The sequence below is a fragment of the Apus apus genome, chromosome 13, assembly GCF_020740795.1.
Source record: "Apus apus isolate bApuApu2 chromosome 13, bApuApu2.pri.cur, whole genome shotgun sequence".
Classification (NCBI taxonomy): domain Eukaryota; kingdom Metazoa; phylum Chordata; class Aves; order Apodiformes; family Apodidae; genus Apus; species Apus apus.
In genome coordinates, this window is record NC_067294.1 from 7,752,604 (window position 1) to 7,777,360 (window position 24,757).

Genomic DNA, 24,757 nt, shown 5'->3' on the forward strand with positions numbered 1-24,757 from the left:
TTAATCAAAATGCTGTTGGTAGCTCCTGGTTTAATTTTGTTTGCAGCTGAAAGCTTAATGAAGCAGGGACCTATCTGGGCCTGAGGTACATTCAGTGCACTTTGAACTTATTTCTCATCCAAGTCTACCTGAGATGTAAAGGGCAAGCAAAGCCATGTTATATTGAAACCATTACCTGTGTATTTCTCTTAGTGGAAAAATGTTAAGACACATCACTAGCAGCCATGATGCCAAAGTGCAGTCAGAGGCCCTGAGGAAAGATACCACATCTTCAGCAGTCTGGGCACCAGGGCAGCCTACAGCTCCCCTCTGAGGGGAGCCACTGCAGTTTGCTGCCAGAATACAAATGTGCTGGCTTTTCATCCCTCTGTTCTCCTGGGGGCATTAAGCCCTGATCAGAAATGTGCTTCTCTCTTAATAGCCAGTGGGCATGGCCGAGTCCAGGGCTCCAGAGCACTCGCAAAGGGTGATTTTACTCACACAAAAAGCCTTGTGATCATTTTTGGTCACTTCCTAGGTGTGAAAAGACCCTGCATCCAGGTTTGCACCTTGCTTTAAACAGCCTGATACCTCCTGTAGCTTCCCAGGCTGAGGATGCCATTCCTTGTGTTGCGCTGGGGCCATGGGCTCCCTCTGTGCCGTGTTTCAACCATCTTTTGTTTTCTTTTCCAGCAGCTGCAGGTGGTTCCTTTATTCGGCGATATGCAGATAGAACTGGCCAGATACATTAAGACCAGTGCTCACTATGAGGAGAACAAATCCAAGTGAGTGCCTGCCATAATGTCTCTTGGCTTCTGTGTGTGTCCTGAAAGCCGTGGGAGCTGCAGCTCTCCGGTGTGTGTGAGGTCTGTGCACAGGTACCCGTGTGTGTCCCTGTGAGGTGTGAATCCCGGCGTGCCAGCTCCGTGCGCATGTCTGTAGCTCCCTGTCCCTGCATGGGATGATGTCCTTGCTGACCCTGAGTGTGTTTGAGTGTGTGCAGCCAGGTCTGAACCTACGTGTGCCCATCCCCTGTGTGCAGGCAGGGGAGCAGGCATGCCTGCACCTCTGCTCCCGCTGGCAAGGGCTGGGAGGGTGCTCAGCGGCCAGGCAGGAGGAAGGAAAAGTGACTGGTGTGTGGGTCAGGGCAGGGGCTGAGTGCTTGTGAGGTGTGTGAGTATGAGCAGCGTGTCCCTGCTCTGGAGAGATTTTAATCCACATTTTTCATCCCAAGGACAAAATCCTCCAGAGCGTGAACACAGCAGTGGACCTCTTTGCAGTAGCCAGGGCATCTCCTCTAGCTCAGAGAGGATTCATGAAGAAAGGCAGTGGGAATGATGGTTAAGCCAGGCGTCAGAGGCACTGGAAATTAATTAATATTGTGGAGAAGGGCAGAAATGGAGTCTTCATGGCAGTGCTCAGGAGTATAAAGCACTGCTTCCCAGCCTGGGTTTGCGGGCAGTTTGCTGCTCCCATCAGATGAATTTGCAGGCATTGTTTCAGACCACACCAGGCCCGTGTGAGGCCCCCCTGTCTTTCTAGCTTTGCATCGTGCTCAGTTATTGCTAGAATAATCAGTGTTAGGTTTGGATATTCTCAGAAAGGCGTTTGCAATCACACATGAGCAAAGCCTTTCTGAGCTGTGTCTGGCTGCAGTGGCTGATGGCAGCCTGGATTTCACCAGCGAGTGGCCAAAATACCACCAGTGAGACCATATTGCATGGCAGTCAGATTTTTCCAGTTGCTGTGAGAAGCAGCCTAGCTGAGCTGTATCTCCAGCAGGACAGGAACTAACCAACTGCAGGCTCATCTCTCCTCTGCGTGCTCATCTCCTTCCACCCTGGAGGGTCTGCCTTTTCTGCCCACCACGTGGCTCACCCAGGAGCAGCCATCCCCTTGCCCTCCTGAAGGCTGATTGAAAAGTGCCCATCAATTTTTCATGAGAAATCTGAAAGCAATGTGGCAAAATTCTCTGATCAGAAGGTTTTGATTAAAATTGAATTATACTGACTTTCTACCAAATGTAAATTTAAAAACTACTTTTGAAAACTCAATTCAAAAGGGAAAAATGGTTTAAAAATGTACACATTTTTATCTGAAATCATTCAGAAAGCACATATCAATGCAACGTGTTAGCTGCATTCATTTTCTCATCTCAAATCCAAGGTAGCTCACGGGCTGTTTACCTGTGCACTATTTTAATGTCTGTCTTGAAATCTGTCTTACCAGGTCTGTGTGACGTACCGTGCTAACCAGTGTTTCTTCCTCACTCACTTGCTTTCCCAGCAAATTGCATGGGACTCCCAACACTAACTGCCAAGGTGGATCCATATAATCCCCGTTTCTTACTAATGCTGGTTTTGTTGCTTTCTTTCCCTCCCTGTCTCCACGAGAGTGGAATTAATTGGTGTTTTTCCTGCATGGCGCTTTGTTTCTGCACTGTGGACTAGGCTGTGTGTGGCAGGGAGGGCTGGGGCAGCCCTGGCCATTCCTGCCAACCTGCCCATTGTCCAGTGGGAAGCACAGGACATGGAAACTGGTAAGAGTCGAGCGATGGGACTGTGGGAGGATGGATTTCACAAGGGATGGCACGGCTCAGCACTTCCAGGACATTCTGCCAGCACCAACAGTAAACTGTAGGAATATATCCTCATGTCTGTGTCCTTATCAGAGGCAGGTTTCTCACCTTCCTTTTGCACAGCAAATCTAGAGTGGAGAAGTTGACTATCATAAGATGGACAATTATTTGGGGGTGAGCAAAGCAAGATCTGAACTTTTACATTGTGATGACAGAGTCAGACATGAGAGTCTCACTGACAGACTTTTCCTTGCACAAGGCATTTTGGTGGAGCCATTCTGGTTCTGTGTCTGAGGCTAATACAGAGTGGGGAAAAAAAGAGATGTTAAATTAAATAGCCTTGATTTGCACCATTTCTGCTACAACTGTGCCTTTGGAAGCAGAGCACTGCCTTCTGGGACATCATTACACTGTTACACTGTACGTGTGGCTCAATGCAAGTGAAAATCCAGTTCATTTAATCATACTCTCCTCATCATTTATACCGAGGGTTATTCACTGAGCTGGTAGTGTGAGCTGGAGCAAAAAAACAGCAGGAGGATATTCCCTTGCTAGCCCCTTGCAGAGTCTTTCCTTGCAAAAGAAGGCAGCATGACCTAGCTGTTTCTGACCTGGAGGGATGATCTCTGAAAGGATGGTTGTCCTTAGGTTTAGCAGAAGAGCTGCAAATGATGCTGAGTCTTTGCAGCTCATCATTCCCTGAAAGCTTGTCCAATGGTGTCCTGGGAAAGAGCCATCTCTACCCATGGGGATAGGTGAGTCCAACATGAGAGCAACCTTCAGGGTGGATGAAGCAGAGATGTTCAAGCTGAAAGGTGAGGCAAATGTCCACCTCTGGAAGACCTCACACACCAGGGGACATGAGAGAGACAACACAGGCTGATATTTGCCCTAAAGGTGGCATGTCTTGGGCATGCTGAAGTGAAGAGAGCAGTTGAGTCCAACACTTTGTCCCTGGGGTTGTCTGAGTGGAGCCCCATGTGCTGTCCTTGAAACCCTTGCTTTCTTTGCCCAGGTGGACGTGCACTCAGAGCAGCATAAGTCCCCAGTACAACATCTGTGAGCAGATGGTCCAGATCCGAGACGACCACATCCGCTTCATCTCCGAGCTCGCTCGCTACAGCAACAGCGAGGTAAGCTCAGCCTGTAGTCGCTGTAATCAGCCCCGTTAGATGGGACTGGGAGAGGACAAGTGTGGCAGGAGTATTGTCCTCCCTTGAGGAGGGAAGAAGGACACTGCTGGAACAAACCACTTCTCAATCCAGCAATTGAAAAAGCAAGTTATGAAAGGCCCCTGCAGATTCAACATGATGTGCAGCAGAAGATCTGCAACAGCTTCTGCTCTTTGGCCACAGCTTTGTTTAAGAAGTAGAAAAAAATTTTCAACTATATGTGTATTATCAGCCAGGTTGCAGAACACCCATGACTTGCAAATAGGTCTTTTGTATTACACAGAGCTTTGAGGAAAGTTCATGAGAGCATCTCTATTCTTTTCATTACTGAATGTCCGTGCCCTCTCTGATGCCATTGTGACTGGTTCTTGCAAATGTGTGATCCTCTTTCATCAGTGTGAGTTTAATGAATTGTTAGCATTCTCAGCCATTTTCCCTTTGGCATTTTTAAGGGCTTATTTCAACATTAAATCAGTAAAGGACTCAAGGATTTCAGTTGTATTAGACAATCAAAAAGGGATGGAAAAGTGGAATGAAAACAGGCAGTTATTTGCCCTGAGGTGACAGGTCAGAATGATTTTTCTGTAGGAAATAAGTTGACTGCTTGGGCAAAAAGAGCCTTGCTAAGTTATACCCCTTTTCCTGAGGGACAGTAAATGCACTGCTCAATTTTAGCTTGATCGTAAGGTCACAGGGAATTCATTTCAGCTGGGATTTGAGAGATCTGTGGTTGCTGTTTGGCTCAGGGAAGCCTCTGCAGCAAGTTGCTGAGTCTAGCCCTGATGTGATGTGATGTTCTTCAGGTGGTCACTGGCTCAGGACTGGACAGCCAGAAATCAGATGAAGAGTACAGGGAGCTCTTTGATCTTGCTTTACGGGGACTGCAGCTGCTGTCCAAGTGGAGTGCCCACGTCATGGAAGTGGTGAGTGCATCCATGGAAGCAGTGAGTGGGTAACATCTTCCTCTTCCCAGGTGAGCGTGAACGTTTGAGCATGGCATGTAACAAAGACTGTGGAAAGGTGAGCTTGCTTTGATGCCACCTGACTTTCAGCCATTAACAAACATGCTAAGATCAGGCAGATAATTACCCTGAACACCCTCTATACCAAATGGAGAAAGAGAGCTTGATCATCTCAACATGGACCTGAACTGTCCTTTGCACATGCTGGGGTGTCCCCACTAATGCTAGAGAGGGACAAGGTGACTCTTCTCCTAATCTGAATGCCTTGGTTAAGTATTGAAAGCTGTTTGAGATGAGTCTGGGTCTTGAGCAACTAAAATTGTAATTCGAACAATGATAGAAATTCTTAATTTGGAAAATTTTTACCTCTTCTCAACACAAGTCATGGATGTCAAAAGCCCGTTATGACTGGCAACCTCTCACATAAACAAAACCAATATTCAGTACAGTGATGATAAAGCACAAACTTTGCTCCCAATGGAATGTCAAACAACTACAGTAATGTCTAGGGAGTGTTTTCCTGGCAAAGGGCCCTCTTCGGTCTTTCCAGCCTGCCTTCTTACTCATTGCAATGTTGACAGTGTCTCTCGCCATCTTCTAGTACTCTTGGAAGCTGGTTCATCCCACAGATAAATTCTGTAATAAGGATTGTCCAGGAACAGCAGAAGAGTATGAAAGAGCCACTCGGTACAACTACACCAGTGAAGAGAAGTTTGCCTTTGTGGAGGTAGGTGTCAACTGCACAAGAGTAAGAACCAGCCAGGGCTGGTTTCCTGTCCATGTTCCTTAGGCCATGGGAAGAGGAGGAAAGGGCATCTCACCATACTCAGCCAGTTACTCATCCCTACAGCCCACATTAAGGGACATCCCTGTGGCTCTTAATTTACCCAGAACTAAGGGGCAAATTAAGTTCTTAGGAGCTCCTATTGGGATAGGAACACTGCACCAGTGCATGATGAGAACAATTCTTTCTTTTCCTGATCCTGCTCTTCTTATGCTGTGGTTGTGTGCTGGAGAAAGATAGAGGTGAACCTGTGTTTTCTTGATATTGCTATATTAAGCCTCTCCTGACCTGAAAAGGTGGTTCAGGGCTCCTGAAAAGAAAAGGGTTTGGTTTACAAAGCAGGATGATCTGGAACAAGACCAGGAGCTATGTTCAGACACAAGGGGTCCTCATCCAGTCCCCAGGACCCATCAGTTTTTGGTCCAGCTGTGTGTGGACAGTGGGAATAGTCATCCAAGCCTGGCCAGGGAAACCATCACACCTGTATCTTGCCTTCCACAGTTCAAGTTGGTTTGAATATTGCCTTAATTTCTGTGGCTCACTCCCTCCTGGGAATTGTCACTGTACTCTTGTACAAGACTGTGTCCTGGTGTGGATGCAGGTCTGTGCCAGCCACGCAGCTACACCTACATGTAGAGCAGTGTCCTGGGATTGTGTTATTAAAGATACCAAGAGATCAGGAGTGGAAACAGAGCCTTCCAAGGGACAAGGACCATTTATTTCCAAGAAAGCAGTGGGGTTAATGATCTCTTCAGCTTGCTGTGATCTGTTAAGCAGCTAACACCAGAAAAATCAGCCACCTACTTGCTGGACCTATGTTACTTGAGTAGAATTAATTTAGTCCAAGTTCTTTTAATGTTGGACCTCATCATAGCAATGGAAAGACAGCAAATACATCTGTTTTCACTCAGGTAATTGCCATGATCAAAGGTCTGCAAGTGCTGATGGGTCGGATGGAGAGTGTCTTTAACCAGGCCATCCGCAACACCATCTATGCAGCCCTGCAGGACTTTGCCCAGGTGACCCTGCGAGAGCCGCTCAGGCAGGCGGTCAGGAAGAAGAAGAATGTTCTGATCAGGTCAGTGTGTCCTTGAATGGGATGCAAAGCTCATGTACTTATCATGTAACACGTTTGTGCTACAGAAGCACGTGGCCCTGCATAAAACTTCAGGGCATGACTCCCTCGGTAACTACAGTGTGTCCCCCCACCTAGGTACTTTTCCTCCCAGGTGTGCACAGCAGTGAATGTTTTCATCTTGAAGTAGAATCGAGCTTAAGCACTACTTTCCCTTTCCCACCCACTCCAGTGTCCTTCAGGCAATTCGGAAGACGATCTGTGACTGGGAGGGAGGTAGAGAGCCTCCAAATGATCCTTGCCTGAGAGGTGAGAAGGATCCTAAAGGTGGATTTGATATTAAAGTCCCACGACGAGCAGTAGGACCATCAAGTACACAGGTACGTAAATGTCCATCTCCTGTGTAGGGAATTAATGGTTTTACAGCCATGTAGAAGTCTCCCACCCTGAGATCAGCAGCTGTTTCTGTGGTCTGTTCCACAAAGCCTTGACACTGTTGTGTGTTAAATGTTGTTTTGGTGCCTAATTTGTTGTATATTTCCCAAAGCCTCCTTTTTTAGGGTTATAATTATTTCTATCTCAGAAAGATAGTGGCTTATGGGTGCGGAGAGTAGTAGCCCCTGGGAGAAGGGTTATTTTTTGTTGCAGAGCAGCACTGTCTCACTGAAGAGTGGTAACTGCATGTTAACTTCCTTCCAAAGCTTTACATGGTGCGGACCATGCTGGAGTCCCTCATAGCAGACAAGAGTGGCTCAAAGAAGACTCTGAGGAGCAGCTTGGATGGGCCAATAGTCTTGGCCATTGAGGAGTTCCACAAGCAGTCCTTCTTCTTCACCCACCTTCTCAACATCAGTGGTGAGATTATGGCAGGGGGAGGCTTGAATCCAACTCTTGCATGCTCAGAAAGAAAAAGATAGATCAGCTTTGCTCCTCATTGACCTATGCAGAAGATTTTCCTTTATTTTTTCCAAATGTTCTACTTCTGCCTGATTCAGACATGTTTCTAGGTAGAAATCATTATGTGAACAGGAGTGAGTCAACAGTGGCAAATAGCCACATAGTTTATTCTCTAGGACTGGTATTATCTTTCTGTGCCAGAAAAACCTTTGAGCCACTGAGCGCAGAAGAAATCTTCAAGGATAACTCTGAGCCATTGAAATGTTCACCCTGGAGCTCTAGAGGAAGAGGAATGATCCCTTCTTTCTTCTTCCATTAGAAGGTGCTCAGACAGCATGGACATGATCTGGGTTTCAAGACAGAGACATTCTAGTAAAATGTTCCATTCCCAAAACCAGTCCAGTGTGAGGCTACAGCTTCCTCCTGTGCACATCCCTCACTGCTGTCCCCATCAGGGTAACATGGGTGCCCTCTTGCTGGGGGATCTTCTCTGTGTTTCAGAAGCACTGCAGCAGTGCTGTGACCTGTCCCAGCTCTGGTTCCGGGAATTCTTCCTAGAGCTGACCATGGGCCGCCGCATCCAGTTCCCCATCGAAATGTCCATGCCCTGGATCCTCACGGACCATATTCTGGAAACCAAAGAACCCTCCATGATGGAGTAAGAGTTCAGTGGGTTGTGTGGCAGCACTGTGCATGCACTGGGGCTTGAGATTGTGTTTTGGAGAAGGACAGGCTGGTATTGAACAGTCTTTTTGGTGTGTGTGGGGGAAGAGATGTTTCTTGACTTGCTGTCACATGAATGTGTACTGTATGGATACCTTGACAGCAGACACAAACAGGCAGCGTCCTGGCACTGGCACTTCTTATGCAGCATAAACCAGCAGCTGGCAACTGCTCTGTTCCCATGTGGGCACAAATTGGTGGTACCATCACCTGCATGCAGCAGTCAGACAGGACGTGCAGTGCAACCCCAGGGATGTGAGCCCTTGCTAAGGCAACTAAACTTTTTATTTTTTAATATGCATGATGAATGATGAGAGAAGTCGCTGTTATGCAAGTGTAATTAGGCCCATAAATATTCCTCATTAGGAAAACTATTTTCCATTTTACTGCTATTGTCAGAACATTCAGTGGAGTGAGGGCAGGAGGAAAGCTTTTTTTAAAGGCAGAGAAGGAGCAAGTGTTGATTGAACAAGTCACAGTTAGCTCAAATCCAGATCTGTTCTAGCTGCTTCCAGCAGGACACAAGGAGTGAGAAGGAGTATTTGAGTGGCTGGAGGGAGCAGAGGTGATAGGAGTGAAGTCAGACAGCAGCACTGAGCAGGGCACATTCACTGCTTATCTTTTATGCTGAGATGCTCCTAAGTTAATTTAAGACATGATCTGTCATCTTGCCCTCAGATACGTGCTGTACCCCTTGGACCTCTATAACGACAGTGCATACTATGCCTTGACCAAGTTCAAAAAGCAATTCCTGTATGATGAAATTGAAGCTGAAGTAAGTTCTCTTTGTCTTTCTTGCATGGGAAGAGCTCACTGGGGTCACATTGACCTGTTTAACAGTCCTGCCCAGCAGTTCAGTGAATTGATTATAGGCATCTCTTGAAAAAAATACCCCATCAGAATGAAAAGTTTTCAAAATATGAAAATTTCCAGAGAGTTCACAGGCTCTGCAGATGAAGGGCTTCAGCTCAGCTGTACCCATGGGGACCAGTGGCAGCCAAAGGCTGTCAAACACAGGAAACATGGGACAGTCTGTCTGGTGGGCAGAGGGTTGTGAGACGTAAGAGGAAAATGAGAAACTAGAGATCCCTGACTGGGAATGATTATTTGGCATAGGGGACCACGATCTGTAAGAACATGCAGAAACCATAAAAGAGAAATGTAACCACCATTTTCTGCTTGCCTTTAGCATATGAGAACTGCAGTGCAGGATTTAGAAAGTGTGACATCCCTGTATGTATTAAATAAGAGCTCTGTATTGACTTGTATTGATCTTGCATGCATAGGAAGGAGCTGCTCTGGGTTGGTGACACCCTCACGATGTCTTGTTTTATCTCCCCCAGGTAAATTTGTGCTTCGATCAGTTTGTGTACAAGCTGGCAGATCAGATCTTTGCCTATTATAAAGCAATGGCTGGCAGGTAGGAGAACCTGACTGCTGCTGATGAGCAATGGTATCCAAATTGCTGTTAACTGAAAGTTTCCCCTCAGGGAGGAGCTACTGCAAGTAGATGTGGCAGAATAGATTGTCCCTGTCCCATACATCTGCCTATCCATGTCAGACCAGTGTAGATGGGGAAAATGAATTAATGGTGGCAAGGAGACATGGTTAAAAGTGAAAAAAATAATAGTAGGCATCCTAAGTAACTGGGTGAGTACAATTTGTGAAAGCAGCAGAAAATCAAACTGAGCCTACTGCAGACATGTCCTTGCTTGACTTCTGTTTGTGTACCAGGCAGATGAGGAGTGGAAACCTGCCATCTCTTAGAAACAAGAACATGCACTTGTCCTCACCCTAGTAAAGCAGCAGCACTTGTGAAGGCCAGAAGGACACAGTACCTTAGGTCACACATCAGACCAGCTGACAGTGTTTGGTGTAATTCTGCCAAGAGTTTTGTCTCTAGATGAAATTTTACCTTAGATCAGGAGAGCAATCATCATCACCAACCCAATGTTCCCACAGCAGATCTGCAAGGAGGGAGCAGACCTGTGGGAACACCCCAGTACCTTGCACTAGTGGTATCATTCAGCACAGTCTTTTTATCTTTTTGAATGTTTTAGCCATAAAAGGCAAAATATTGAACAACAGCATGGCAGTCCCCAGAAAACAACCACTGCTGTGTGATTTAGAAGTGAAAGCCAAGTTATTAGTGTGTGGAAATTTCTTGGCATTCAGAGCAAGATGAAAAGAAGGATGAAAACAACTCTGGAAAAGATCCAGAGCGAAGCTGACTGTGTATTTCTTTCTTTTTTCCTGACACTGCTTCCCTTTTTCAGTGTCTTACTGGACAAACGGTTCCGGGCTGAATGTAAGAATTATGGGGTGATAATTCCGTACCCACCATCCAACCGCTACGAAACGCTGCTCAAGCAGAGGCACGTCCAGGTACAGTGCAACCAGGGCACTGCAGTACTCCTAGCTCTTGGTCTGTTGTGCTTTTGCTGGTGGCTGGCAAAACTAGTGCTGGGCTCAATCAAGGTCAGTGCTGGAATAAGAAAGATTGAACCTGTTTGACACACCAGACGCAGGGCATGGGGGCCCAAGGGGAAAATAAGGTACACTCCACATTTCCTTCCTTCCTTAATGGTAAACTCAGCCAAGGTATTTGCATCACCACTTTCACGTTTAAGCAGACTTAGGTGTTTGGGTTTCATTTGTGGCTGTTTAAACAAACAAACAAAGAAAATTAAGTACGTTTCCACCATCTGAATAGAACTTGCGAAAATCTTGTCTCCCTTTCCCAGTTGCTGGGTAGATCGATTGACCTGAACAGGCTCATCACCCAGCGGATCTCAGCAGCCATGTACAAGTCATTAGACCAGGCCATCAGCCGCTTCGAGAGCGAGGACCTGACATCCATAGTGGTAAGAACTGTTACTGACTGCAAGTGTGAATAGAAAGAATAATTTAATGCTATGCTGAGTCTCTTACTATTTCTATTTATGCAGCTTTAATTGCATTGTTATTGGACAGTTAACTGTCTGCATAAACCATAAGGCCACAGCCAGCAGTTAGGTTTTGCAGAGCTCACATAAGAGAGTCCTGTGTTCTGGGAGGAGGAAGTCTTGGCTTTAATTCTCCCTGTTGGATGGAGGTGGCTGAGGCATCATTTGGTGTGCACAGAATTTGCTGCCTTTGATATGTTACAGGAGCATCAGAGTCAAGTAGTGTAAAATCACCAGTTTCCACCTTTGAAGGATTCTGATGTGAAAGCCAGCTTGCGCTCAGTGGGAAACAAACCAATTTTGCTTCAGGCAGGTTTAGGAGATACTGGACCAGAACTCCCTCCAGTAGAAGTGCAATTGGCCTTAGCCACTGAGTGAAATTGATATCTTTAGCATCTGCTACTTCCTCACCTGGAAAGTTCTGCGTGGGTGTGAATATGAAGTCATTCCCCTGTCAATTAAATAAGCTGTTTCTATTGTCATCTTAGTAATATCCTGCATTTGCTGCTGCTTTTATGTGCTGCAGGAGCTGGAGTGGCTCTTGGAGATAAACCGCCTGACGCACCGGTTGCTGTGCAAGCACATGACTTTGGACAGCTTCGATGCCATGTTCCGGGAGGCCAACCACAACGTCTCCGCGCCCTATGGGCGCATCACCCTCCATGTCTTCTGGGAGCTCAACTTTGACTTTCTACCCAACTACTGCTACAATGGATCCACCAACAGGTGAGGAGAAAAAGCAAAGCAGGGGGCACCTGGAGACCTTGCTTTTCTTTCCATAATGTCAAACCTGCCACATAGAATTGTGGTGAGGTTTGTATTCCCTATGGGATGCAAAAGCAAAGGTAAAACCCACCATGTCCCCTTGGCTTTGAAAATGTTAGTAACAAATTCAAGCAACAGCTAGACAGTGATTGCAAGCAACTGAGCTAGTTTGGTGTAGAGGGGTTGGTTTGCTGAGCAGCAGAGCTGTGGTAGCTCCTCATATATAGGTTTTTTGCTTGCCTCAACTGACAAGAAACCTCATCTTTGGTAGGTTAAACTGATGTTTTACACCACCAATAGATCAGGTCAGGATTTTGCCTTCTAGTTCATGTAGCTCAGGTGATTAATTGCGAATTAGTTTGCAACTGCAGTTCATCTCAGACTGTGCTGTATCTGCACCCAACACAGTTAACCAGGCTCTGAGCTTTCATCCCCATCTCCCATGCCCACCACAGGTTTGTGAGGACAGCCATCCCGTTCACACAGGAACCCCAGCGGGACAAGCCAGCCAACGTCCAGCCATATTACCTCTACGGATCCAAGGTGAGTAAATGAGCCACAGCAGCCAGAAGGGTGGATGTTGGAAGTATTTATTTAGGAAGAAAGCACTACAAGAACTAGTTCACTAACAGAGTGGCAGGTGCCGATGTGCAGGGCTGTGAAACTAAAAAGCCATGCAAGAAGCAGATTGAGATTGCTTTTGCTATTGCTTTCCCCTGTTCTTCTCCACACTGTGCCCGTGCTAGGGGATGCTGACACAGCTCTGGGTGTTGGCGCTGAGACCAAGTCACATCCATCTAAACTGGCAAAGAGTGGAGCAAGTTGGAGCTCCTCCCCAAGGAAGGTTCTGCTTCAGGAGTCCCATTTGCAGTTCAAAATAGAAATTGCTAAAATTCTTGTGTGTGCAAATACAGACTCCTTAATACTGAACAAAAGCTCTCTTGGCAGGCTGCCATGACTTTGTACAGGCACTATGAGGGCTTGGGGTGTGATACTAGCAGGGGGTCACTCAAGTGTGAAACCTCTTGAGTAGAGTGTGTTGTGTTGATTGATGACTCTGAAGTGAGCCTACAGCACTGATGCAGATTAGCTAATGACACTACAGTCAGCTGAGCTTGGCCATTCCCAGAGAGCTGACTTGGTTTCTTCTTAAAAAACCCTCAGCAAATAAAAATGTTTTTGTCCCTTGGTGAAAATCTTCCTCACTGTGACCAATGACACCACCTAATGTTCTACCCTGGGACAGATAGCCCCTGAGGACACACCAGCAATCCTGTTGGCAAGCACTGGGAAAGAGCAGCATGAACCAAACCTCTAGGCAGGGTCTCCCTTTATTTTGCTGTCACTGAAAGCCGTGCTGTGGCAAGATGGCCCTTTTATCATCACCATTTTTATAGGAAAAAAAGGAATGGGGGGAGCTATATGCACTCTCCTTCATGAAGCTGGAGCTCCTCATTAGCACAGTGGTCGTGGGGACTTCCAGAAGCTCCTCTCTCAGTCCATCACTCAGCAGCCCCTCCAACGAGCTGCTCCCTTCACCCACTTCTTCAGGGATGGTGTCAAGATGCTTCAGCCTTGCAGCCCGTTGGCACCGTGCAGACCAGAACTGCAGGCAGCCATAAGCCAGGAGAGCAATGAAGCAGAGGAGCAGCAGGCTGCTCACCATCCACATGGAGGTGGTCGGTTCATGCTTAGAGCCACCAAAAAACAGAGGGTTTTTGTCCAGAGTGTGGAAGGTGATACAGTGGTTGCTGGAGGGGTAAGCATTCTTGCATGTGATGCAGAGGATGTAGATGGTGGATGGCATGAGTTGGTGGAGGATGAGGGAGCTGAGGGGGTGAGGAACTCGTTCCTCACGGTGGAAGTTTTGGCGTAAATAGCCAGCAAAGATGCTGTTCCAGTTGGGACGGTACATGACGTGGTAGTAGTTCTCTGGACAGGGGTTGTTCATGGCCCAGGAGACAGTGGCACTGGTGTAAGTGATGTTGTGCACTTCGATGTTCATCGTGCCCCTGAAACCAGATGCAGGGAGAGGCTGAGTTTCCTGATTTGTGTACAAGCTCAAAGGCCACCGACATCAGTGAAGTCTTTCCACCAGCTTTACTGGCTCTTAGATTGGACCCAAGCCTATCCCTGCCTAGCCTAGATTATGTGCTAGGTCTTATATGGCTAAAATTGCAAAAGATGAATGCTGATGATGCCCAGACTACTGTGTCACCCTGCTTCATAAAATAAAACATAAAACCACAATTAGGACACAAGGCACACTTTATGCTCTAGGCAGATTTTTAAAACAATCTGTTATTTTTGACTGGTTGTCTACATAAGAAGCTTGTTTACTTTTTTTGTTTCCCATGGAATAGAAAGGATGCTGCAAGTGCAATTAACATTAAGTGGTCATTAAACTAGCTCCAACTTCCCTTGTGGAGCTTTCAGTAGAAATTTTGATTTTACACCTTAATGCCATTTTAAAAGCTGCATAATTATTAATTCACCGGTCTAAGGTGTTGCTGCATTTTCTGTACCCAAGTTGTTGCTTCATAGAGTATAAACGTTTTGGTTTTACAGCATCAGGATTTTAAATGTGAAAGCTGAAGGCTGGTGAGATATAAAATCAGGGCCTTTAGGGAAATATAAATATATGCATAATAAGTACAAAGACACTGATCACTAACTAATTACTGTGTAGCAACAGCCACTAATCACTTTAGTACATCACTCCTGCAGACCCCCAGAGTGCTCTGAGCCTCTCTGCAGGTTTCTCTCTCCCAACTGGCCGAATGCTCCAAGCAAGAGCTGCATGCAAGAGAACCAGTTTCTTTTCACCTTCTCCCTATCTTTTTTTTATGCAATTAACTTTCCTTTTATTCACTGAAGAATCAGCTCATCTTAACAACTGTGTAACCATTCTAACATGAGAAGCAGAACAACACATGCACTCCCTGCTGAGCCCCCCCAGAGCCACTTACCTCCTCGTTGGTGCTGATGAGCAGGGTGGCCAGGAACCTGCAGCACCTTCCCCTCTTCCCACCAGTCACCTCCCTCCTGCCTCTGCTAAATCCCTTCCCTGCACTGCCTGGTGTTATACCCATCTGGGGCTCCGTCATCTCTCACCATAGCAACCAGTCAGAAAGGATGGGCAGGATGTGCCCACTCACCTTCAAGTGATTTGGGAATGTTACCCCTAAAAGCTTTTGCCTGGGAGAAGTATGTGTCTCTTGAGGTGGAAAAAACAAGCCAGACAGTTTTGTTTGCTGGCTTCTTTGGGTTGGTTGAGGTTTTCTCTTTTTCCATTGTCCACAGACCCCCAGCAAGACCCCCATCACTGCCCCCCAGCAGGGTCTGAGGGTTAGAGACAGGCTGGCACATGGTATGAAATCTGGGATCGTGACCCACAGGATCCACTGATGTTTTAGCACTCAGGGGCTTTATCTTTAATGCTGTGATTTCTGGCACATTTAAACAACTGATTTAAATCAAAGCCAGTGAACAGTAGGTTTTCATCCCTGATGCTGCAGCAATGTCCATCAGGTTTTTGATTTTTTCTAAGCTGTTTGGTAGGAGTAGGAACTAGTTTTTCAAAGACCTCGGTCTCCTGCTGAACTCCCATAGGATTAAGGCAGGCTCTTCTTTGAGTCTTACGGATGATGCAGGGACACTGCCAGTCTGGTGAGATGGCAGGAGGGAGAGGCAAAGCAAGTGCCAGCAGTGTTCAGGGGAGCAGAAGTGGCACTGGGGACAGATGTGGCACTGGACCTGGTAAAGAGAGGCTCTGAACAAGTGACTCGCTGCTCTCTTGAAGCCAAAATGCATCTGAGAGAGGAACTTTCCCAGAGGAAATGTTAAAGCTGGGTCTGGAGTTACTCATTTCATGTTGCCAGAAAGGTGCTTGCAACATTTTGAAGATCTTCTAAATATTAACAGTGATGAGATGATGCAAACTGCACCAGGAGGGGCTACTACAATCCTAGGGAGTATACGTGACCTTTGCTTTTGATTTATGTTTTGCAGTTCTGGATGTTTTGGTTTTGTCTTCCAAGTTCTGTATTTCCTTCTGTCTCTGTGAATGAGCTGCAGCTGCCAGCGAGCTGAAAACTGGGAGCAGAGATGAAAATAGTGACAAGCAGGGATGGAAATGAAAGTGTTCCCAGGTGGCTTCCTTCCTTTTACATGGCTCAGTCCTGCTTAAAAGAGCAGAGGGATAGAGACCTCTTATCTGGTCCCATGCTGTGAGTGAAGTACATCCTTGCCTGCAGGGAGAGAGCTGAAGGTACAAATCCCTGCTTCAGAAAGGTGGATTACAAAGGTGGTAGCAAGTGGATGAGAGAACTGCTTTCTCACTGCATTTGGGTTGCTAAGTTTAGCAGCATTTGCAGTTGCTTCAAAATTAAATTTCAGTTGTTCACAAATAAGATGTGTTAACAGGAAGACAGAAAACTGAGGAAAATTGGAATAGCTGGATTAGGTCAGCAAAGGCTCCTGCTGGTCTTTCCGCATGCAATGATCAGTCCTGTTATCTCAAATGAAACCACAGCAAAGCTTTCAGTGGTGTGGGTATTACCTGCTCCTAAAGTCAAACTGACACCAGTTTGTGCTGGTGATGAGCTTGAAATTCTCATGTCCCAGGAAGAGATGACGCCAAAACCATGCCAGTGCCAGGACTGCTCAGCACTGCAGGTCTCCATATCTGCAGGTGGTTCCCCAGATCAGCTGTGGCCCTGCCTGGGACCCCTCTCTCCTTACCTTAGGATGCAGGACAGAAACTGAGCCATTTTCTGCCATTCAGTCACTAATAAAACACAGCAGGTTGCCAAGTATCTGACAAAGAAGCTGCAAAATAACCATCAACCCACTACTTACTGCTCCTTAACCACTTCTTAGCTCTGTAAACCCTTTAGATTTGGCTTCCTTTATGTATTTCCATGAGAGCTTCTCTTTTTCTTAGCACTGCCAGCACCAGGGTGACACCAGACTCACTTGAAATCCCTGCTTCCCTCCCCTGGTTGAATGTGCCACCCCCTTTTTTACTGAGCATGCAGGACACACAGCCTGCAGGACAGTGCCTGCTGCCACGGATGGCATGGAGCTGCTTTACTTTCTGCTCCCATGGCTGCAGCCACGGCACAAAGGTTGCTGCAGGAGGTGTTGGCAGAGAGGTCTGCTGATCCCCTCCAACAGCATGAGCTGTGCTACCTGGCCTGCTGCAGCCATCAGCTTGTTGTAAATAATAGTGTATACAGTCCCTGGAAATCAGTAGTTGGTACAGTGAGGCATTATGTTGAGACACAGAAGATGTACTGACACAGTCTCTATACACAGAATATACACAGACACAGCCTCAGTACAGTATGTAACATGCCTGCTGCATTGTACATGTCCTGTCCATCCCAGCTAGGGAACACGTGGGGGGTTTTGCATGAAAGTCTTAGCAACCAGCTGATAGAGCTGAATATGGTAAAAGCTTAAAAGGGAGAGTGAAAGTTGCTGGGAAGGAACCAGGCTGCATTCAGGCTGTTTGACTTAGTGACCCTCCTCAGACTTTTTTAGAGACCCTTCTCTGGCAATTCTGGTCAGAACTGTTTTTCACTTTCTTAGACACCATCTCAGCTGTCACACTGAAGTTAGGTTGGCTGGGAGCCTGGACTACACTTGAACTATGTGCAAGTCCTTTTTTGCCTCTAAGTATATTCCTTTTTTTAGCTCTTCATTTTTCTATGGGGATTCTGGCACAGCCAGTATCATCTGCCTATTATATCTCTCTGTGATCTGCTCTATTGGATAAAACCCTCCCTGCCTTCCCTTAGGTGAGCTCAGACAGTTCTGGGTGATGGCCAACAACCCACTGTGTAAACGAATCTGGTTCTTCTTTTTCTTCATTTGCTGCTGAGTCTGTTCTGGAACATCCCTAATAACCTCATGGGCTCCCAAAGCAATGTGGGAGTTTTCCCCACATGCTGCCAAGTATGGATGGTTGTCCCTGTGACCTGGGCACAGGGTGGGACACCAGGAACTCTGCCCCACACTGCAAATCCCAGCCTGCCTGCACTCCCAGCCCCAAAACCTGCCTCTTTAGTCCCAAGCCAAAGGTGGGGCAAACCTCCACAGTATCTTTGCCAGCTGCTGCTCTTCAGGAAAGCAAAACCTCTCAAGAGCCATCAAAATCTGCAGCTTTGCTGCTGCTCTCTGAGGGGAGTGGAAGTGGCTGCCCAGCACAAGGGAGTGAGCTGTGCCAAGCAGCCAGCTTGTACCTTCAGCTGTTTTGTCTTAAAATACCCACTGGTGTCATTTTTTACATCCTCCAGTCTTTACCCCAAGCTGTCTATCTCACCCTTAAATGGAGTTATATTTTTAATTGCTGTCAGAGTATTATTATTAGACACAAGCCTGCTGCTAATGCGCTGTGTGGCTCTGTGGAGAGCTCCATGAACCTGCCTCATCTTGCAGACAGGCAGGGATGAATCATCCTGCTCATCTGCAGCCAATGCATGTCCTAAAATATGTCTTCTCCCAGTCAGTCTTAATTGCTGAGACCTCCACTTGAGGGAAAAGCCCTCCTGAAAGTTGCTCTCCAGTCCCTTTTTCCCCACTGAGAGGTGAGGGAGTGCTGCAAGGTGGGCAGCTGTGTGGTAGCACCGGCCCCTCACTGCCCAAACAGCCAAATAAAACCTGACTAGTTTCTCCACAACTGGGTACCAGGGGTAGCCCATCTCAGGGGACCATGGCACATGTGCAGACAGACCTGTCTCCTGGCTGTGGAGTAGCAAAGATGGTTCCATAAATGAGCATGGATTTGTGAGCCCACTGAAATGGGAATATTTTGTTCCCCCCTAGCTGAGACAAGCCACCAGTGTGCTAACCATGGGGAAGTAACAAGATAAAGGAGGCTACAGAGAGGCATGGAAGGAAGGGGCAAGGGGCCATCTCGGGGCCCACCTGGATCACCCCAGCAGCACAGAACTTTCTGGGGATGCCAGGGCTGGAACAATGCTGCATGATGCTGCAAAAGCCACAGCAGCAGAACTCAGCAGGACCGTGGCTGAGCTGGGACTCTGGCAGGTTACTGGCTTCCCTCTGGGACAATCATGTCAGCCATTTGGCAAATGTTCCATGCTGGGTGTTTTAGCAGACACACTTTTCAAAACGTAAACTATTGCTGTTTTTCACATGCATCATTGTGTGTATGGCTTCATCTCTAGTAGACTTTTAAAGACTTGGTTATCTAAGGATGCAGATAGAAGCCTCAGCAGGATGCTCAAATCCCATTCTCTTAACAGGAGCTGGCATCCAAAGAGCTGTGAAAGTAGGCTTCTGTCTGTCTAGATAATATTTAAACTATGGCCTGTGCTTACTCAGGGTTCTTTAGTTTTGATGGGAGAGAAAGTTTATGCTTGTGAATGAATACACTACAGAGCCTCCAAGGTAGACTTTCTGTACAGAATAAAAGGACTTTTTTCACCTACTAGGACCTGGAGATGAAATTATATTTCACAGAATGTAGGGAACTTTCTAACTGTGTCTTCTTTCTGCTAGCTCTTTCAAAGAGCACCTCAGAATTAAAGCAGGCAGTAAAGCTGCTGGACCAGACCGGCAGGGTGGTAACAGAAACATTTAATTGATTGAAGCAACCATTGAGTCTATGAAAGCATGTACATCAGTCTGCTGAAATTCTGTATCTGAGAGTGAAAGAGAATACTTTTCTGATTCTTAGCAAATTACTTCACTTTGTAACTCATTAGTAACTCAAATAAAATGTTAATCTCAAGGAAGTGAGTCAGAACTGGAGGACAGCAGAAGCCTTCAGCTGGCTGTATTGCAGTGTTGGAGGAGAGACACCATTTTGTCCTGTTCTGCTACTTCAGCACTTGCTGCCTTTCACCCTAAGCTTTTCAGTGCACTGGTCACTCTGCTCCCGTGTCTCAGTTATTGGCAGGGAGAGAAATCCCTGTAGTGGGGTCTGCAGTATCTGCAGGGAATCAAGCTCCCAGCATTTACACAAGAAGCAAAGTCAGCCTTGCACGTTACCTTTGAGATACAGTTTAATTTGTTCTCTTACCCTTGTTCAAGAAAGATCTGTTAGTAAGTGTGAGCCAGGGGTTTATCTCTGTTTTGTTGGAAGGGGCACTACATGCCAGAATCGTAAAGAATGTGCTTTTCTGATGTTTACTGAGACTGCAGCTATAGATGTTGGGGGGAGCGGCTGCAGCCCTTCTCTGCTGGGCTGAATCATGATGCCAACAGCTCTATTGCAGAGCCCCAGCCAAGCATCTGGTGTCTCAGCTAAATCAGTATTTTTTTTGCAGATCACACTAGTGAATTAATTCCCCCTGTTCCTGTTTCCTTCACACCAAATGGATCCTATAAATGTTCCAGTGATAAAATATGGCAGCAATTTCCGCATTTACAAGATTACATTGATAAAGAGTACATTCCTGGAAATCACTTCATATTCTGTTGCTAAAAATTCTGCAGGGCCAGAGCCCTGGGTACTATTCTCCCTAGACCAGGGTTAGATTCTTGCCCTTTTCACCATGCCATGTGGATTTTAAGTGCAGATGCAGAGCAAAAAAAACCTTTTCTATGTCTTCCAACTGCCCTTAGGCTCAGATGCTGCAGTTGCCACTTTTCTTAATAAGCCTCATTTAAAGCAAGTGTACATAGAAAAAAATAAGTCTGTCTGGTTACTTATATCTGAAGGTGGTTATTTGGATCTAAAGCTTTTTGGTTTAGTAGCGAAGAATTTGGGTTTGAAGAGGCAAAGAGCCAGTGAACTGAAATCCTTGACTGGGAATGTATAGGAGAGTAAATTACCTTGGAAATTGAAGTGGTGTTGCAGCATAGCAGGATAATAAACCTTGTGATGTGACAGTTTGAGATTAGAATATGTCTTGACCACATAGCAAGAAAAGCAATCTCCTCTTTGCCACAAGAAGTAGGAGAACTGGGAATTGTCATGGGTATTTTTATTTCTCCTCTTCCTTAAAGAATATTTTAAGTGATGGAACATCTACTATGATAAGAAAATTACTTGCAGGCCTGGTAAATGCTCCTGTCTAACTATCATTGTGCTTCTTATTTCTCAGCCTCTCAACATTGCCTACAGTCACATCTATAGCTCCTACCGCAATTTTGTGGGGCCACCTCATTTCAAGACAATCTGCAGGCTTCTTGGCTATCAAGGCATTGCAGTGGTCATGGAAGAGCTGCTGAAGATCGTCAAGAGCCTGGTAATGCTGAGCCTAACCCTGGCAATGGAGAAAACCTCAGTGCCTTGAGAGGCACATGTTGGACAGTCAGCCGGGGCTTTGGGTTCAGGGTGTGCACATTGGGACACCTTCGTGTCCCTTGATCCACACTGAAACACTTGTATTAACGGTCTGATTTTCACTGTTGCTGAGGAATCCTGCTGATTCCTGTGGGATGATGGAATGTTCCCATCGTCTTGAAGTGTCAACTGTGATCAGCCACTCCTGTCTGGGGGTGGTGGGGTTGGCATGCTGCTTTGCTAAAAGCCACTGGGAAGTGATCAGGTGGGACATGGCGCTCATGGTCCCTGCGCATTGCCTGTGCTGCAGCCTGGGAGACCTTCAGTACATGTGCTTGTGCTTAGCTATAGCTCAAGAGCACTGTCTCACCATCTTGTGATACCCCTGAGAGCTGCAGGAAGGTAGAAAGCAGGCAGCAAAAGTGATGAAACCAACTTTTTGTGTCTTTATAAGAAAATTCCTGCTATAGGTGAGTCCTATATATTCAATCTATACTGTCCATTTCCATCAGGTGTGCTGAAGCCAGGCTGCCAATAGCCCTGTCTGCTCTGTAGTTCTCTCTTGTTGTTCAAAGGAGAAAAGTTATGTCCACAGGGAAATGATCCCGTGTGCTCCCTAAGGGCACTAACAATGCCAAGTATTAAGAAGAGAGGAGGGAATGTGCAAAGATACATAATTTTTCAGGTCATGCTTTTCTCCTAAACTCCTTGGTCTGCCAGAAAGACATTTTTCATTCATTATGAATATTTAAATTCTCTTTTGACTGCAATGACATCATTTTGAGCATGCATACCAAAGCAATGTAAAGCTGAAAATCTCAAGTGTATATCCAGTTTCCCTACAACCAGTAGAAAGACAAAGATTTTGTGTTTGGCTAAATAGTGTTTAGTGCATAATCCCATATAAAGTATCTACAGGATGCAGGTGTGTAACTGCAAATTAAGTAAGCACTTTAAACTAAGAAATACACTTTACTCTTGTCTATATTGGTTGAAAACATCAGATCTGCAGAAACTTGTTCTACAGGCATGGAAATTCTTTTTTAATCTCTTGAGTACCTAGTGATCATTCCTCAGGTGGAAGGAGCATTTCCTGTGCTGGAAAATGGCTCAGTTAGCAGCTCTGGTTAAATGCTTTTTGTGTTAGAAGCACAAGTCCAGCTGGATCTAAGATGGAGCCTTGTTTGGATTTCAGATGCAAACACAGCAAGCTTTATTTTAAAGTCCAAAATCCATGCAGCTGTGATTTATTATTTAGGAGGAAGCTGTGAAAGCACTCTAGATCCATACACTTGGGCTGACTTTTATATTTGAGTGCAATCCAAATGAAGCAAGCTCTCCCTGGACTCCAGCTGAAGTTTCATCCTGTGCTGTCAGATGTGGACCCATCCACAACCAGCCTCTTTCAAAACCAACACCAGCAGAACCCATCATTCCAGTTCAACCTCCCTTTGTCCCCTACAGCTACAAGGCACCATCCTGCAGTATGTGAAGACACTGATCGAAGTAATGCCCAAGATATGTCGCCTGCCAAGACATGAGTATGGCTCTCCAGGTGGGTGCTGCAGATAGATGCTTGACCAAGAGCTCACCCATGTGTTGGTACAGCTTTTACTCAGGCACACACTATAATTAAGCAAGGTTTGGCACTGACATGGCAGTGCAACATAACAGCCAGGCTTGCTGAGACACACTCTCAGCTGCTTTGCTGTTGACACTGGAACATGTATAGGAAACTCTTCCAGGAAATCTCCTGTTGGAAGGTTCCCTTTGAACACACAGATGGCTGATAAAGGAATGCCTTCCAGTAGCTATTCTTTTTGTTTTCAGGATTGTGTAAGCTTTTATTATTGTGGGTTCACTGATACTTTCCAAAAGCTGTAGTTAGTTGATGCAAAGATTTTTTTTGCAGCATGACTGCAGTTTGCTACTGAGCTGGATGGGGAAGCTCTGGCTGACCCAGCACCAAGACATTCCCTAGTCCTGAATCTCTTTTTTACTCTAATGAGGAAATCCAATTACTTTATATCAATTAGTTCCTATTTCCCAAGGGTTACTGAAAGCAGGACTGCATGCTAGTTTTCCCCAGTGCCAGCCTCCATCTATCTGTTTAGCAGTTATAGCTTGCAATTTGGGATTAAGGAAGTACCAGGCACAAGTTACCACAGGGTGATTTCTGCTTTTGCTTTTCTGACTGTAATTCCTTGTCTTTTAAGGAATCCTGGAGTTTTTCCACCATCAGCTGAAGGACATCATTGAGTATGCAGAGCTGAAGACTGATGTGTTCCAGAGCCTCAGAGAAGTGGGCAATGCCATTCTCTTCTGCCTCCTTATCGAGCAGGCTTTGGTAAGGCAAAACCCCCTGCACCAACAGATTGTACTTGAAATGACCAGCTCAAGCATATAAGTGGAAGTGGGTTCTTCAGCAGAAGAGTTTGGGAAATGTTACTTTCCAGCTTCTCGTGTGCTCAGGGTCTCTGTTACTGGGGTCTGTGGGCATGCCCGTGGGGATGGTGTGGATTGGTGCTTGGTCACTGACATCTGGGATTGCTGAAGGAGAATCTGAATACTGGAAGATTTAGATTTAATTCTTGGACCCAAAGCTACCCCATGTTCATCCTCAGAAAGAAACCAACTGGAGTTTATTTCTAGATTGTAAGCTCTCTGGGCAGGGATCAACACTTCTTATATATATATTTGTACAGTGAGAAGTAGATTTGAGCTCTCTGCTCTTTTGGGGTGCCAGTGCAATGACAGAACCCTGATTGATTCTAATGGTTATAAGGATAAAGCAATCCAAAAGGAAGAAAATATCAGGCAAGCTGATGATATATTTTCTACGATTTCTCTTTACTGAAAACTTAGCTGGAGTGACAACTTGGTATTTCTCCCTGCACAAGGGTTTTGCACATGCACGAGTCTCAGCCTCTCATCTTATGTGATGCCCTTTTTGGTATGGGACAAAGGCCATGGCTGAGTGCCACACACCATCTTAGCTTCTAGTTTTTCACACAATTTATTTGGTAATTAATTTAGCTCACAGTTTGGCATAGAGCCAACTGAGGGGTGCTGGACAACACCATTTTATATTAAGAATGCAGATTTTTATGTCATAATGGTTTTGGCAGGATTATTTCAGTTTTTCCAGAAATATTTCAGAAAGGCCTCCCTAGCATAAGATAGGGGTTTACAAGAGAAGCCAGAAAGTTTTGTTCAGAGCAAAACTTCTTTTAGAGAAGGAAGCTCAAATATTCCAAGTTTTATCCAACTGTAGAGCACAGGGAAAACTGAAAATCTCTGAATGTCCTTAAAATGGATATTACTGCCCTTACCTTTGCATTTAAACCCCAGATATAGAAACTTCTAGCTCCTTAAATAGTGTATGAAACACATTCACTAAGCAGTAGTTGCACAGGAGTAAGAAAACTAGAGACATGTAAATCACCTAGCAGCTTGGCTTTATTTTATAGAATGACCAGAGTTGCCAAGTATATCCTGGCAGTTTCTGTTCCTTTTGTGGCTTTGTCCCTGCTTTCTGCTGTTCTCAGTGTTGGATTTTATGCTGGATGTACTGCATTTGCCCTTTTCCCTTTAAAAGGACACTTAAGGGACACT

The 24,757-nt window shown here is 45.8% G+C and overlaps 2 protein-coding genes across 8 annotated transcripts in view; one reads left to right on the forward strand and one right to left on the reverse strand.

Annotated features, from left to right (window-relative positions):
* CYFIP2 (cytoplasmic FMR1 interacting protein 2) overlaps positions 1 to 24,757 on the forward strand; it is a 54,308-nt gene that overhangs the window by 17,541 nt on the left and 12,010 nt on the right. For 6 of the 7 annotated variants that reach the window (XM_051631584.1, XM_051631583.1, XM_051631589.1 and 3 more), the window contains exons 10-26: positions 673 to 764; positions 3,573 to 3,690; positions 4,533 to 4,652; positions 5,293 to 5,418; positions 6,387 to 6,553; positions 6,783 to 6,930; positions 7,252 to 7,405; positions 7,949 to 8,105; positions 8,849 to 8,945; positions 9,514 to 9,590; positions 10,447 to 10,555; positions 10,915 to 11,034; positions 11,642 to 11,841; positions 12,336 to 12,423; positions 20,961 to 21,104; positions 22,607 to 22,697; positions 23,359 to 23,489. In XM_051631584.1, the coding sequence (XP_051487544.1) occupies positions 673 to 764; positions 3,573 to 3,690; positions 4,533 to 4,652; positions 5,293 to 5,418; positions 6,387 to 6,553; positions 6,783 to 6,930; positions 7,252 to 7,405; positions 7,949 to 8,105; positions 8,849 to 8,945; positions 9,514 to 9,590; positions 10,447 to 10,555; positions 10,915 to 11,034; positions 11,642 to 11,841; positions 12,336 to 12,423; positions 20,961 to 21,104; positions 22,607 to 22,697; positions 23,359 to 23,489 (2,139 nt within the window). The remainder of the gene's footprint in view (positions 1 to 672; positions 765 to 3,572; positions 3,691 to 4,532; positions 4,653 to 5,292; positions 5,419 to 6,386; positions 6,554 to 6,782; positions 6,931 to 7,251; positions 7,406 to 7,948; positions 8,106 to 8,848; positions 8,946 to 9,513; positions 9,591 to 10,446; positions 10,556 to 10,914; positions 11,035 to 11,641; positions 11,842 to 12,335; positions 12,424 to 20,960; positions 21,105 to 22,606; positions 22,698 to 23,358; positions 23,490 to 24,757) is intronic. The other variant, XM_051631588.1, reaches the window with a different exon arrangement.
* The window catches only part of FNDC9 (fibronectin type III domain containing 9), a 33,535-nt gene continuing 21,260 nt past the window's right edge, over positions 12,483 to 24,757 (reverse strand). The window contains exon 2 of the mRNA XM_051631603.1: positions 12,483 to 13,892. Coding sequence (XP_051487563.1) covers positions 13,223 to 13,885 — 663 coding nt within the window. The 5' untranslated portion in view covers positions 13,886 to 13,892 and the 3' untranslated portion in view covers positions 12,483 to 13,222. The remainder of the gene's footprint in view (positions 13,893 to 24,757) is intronic.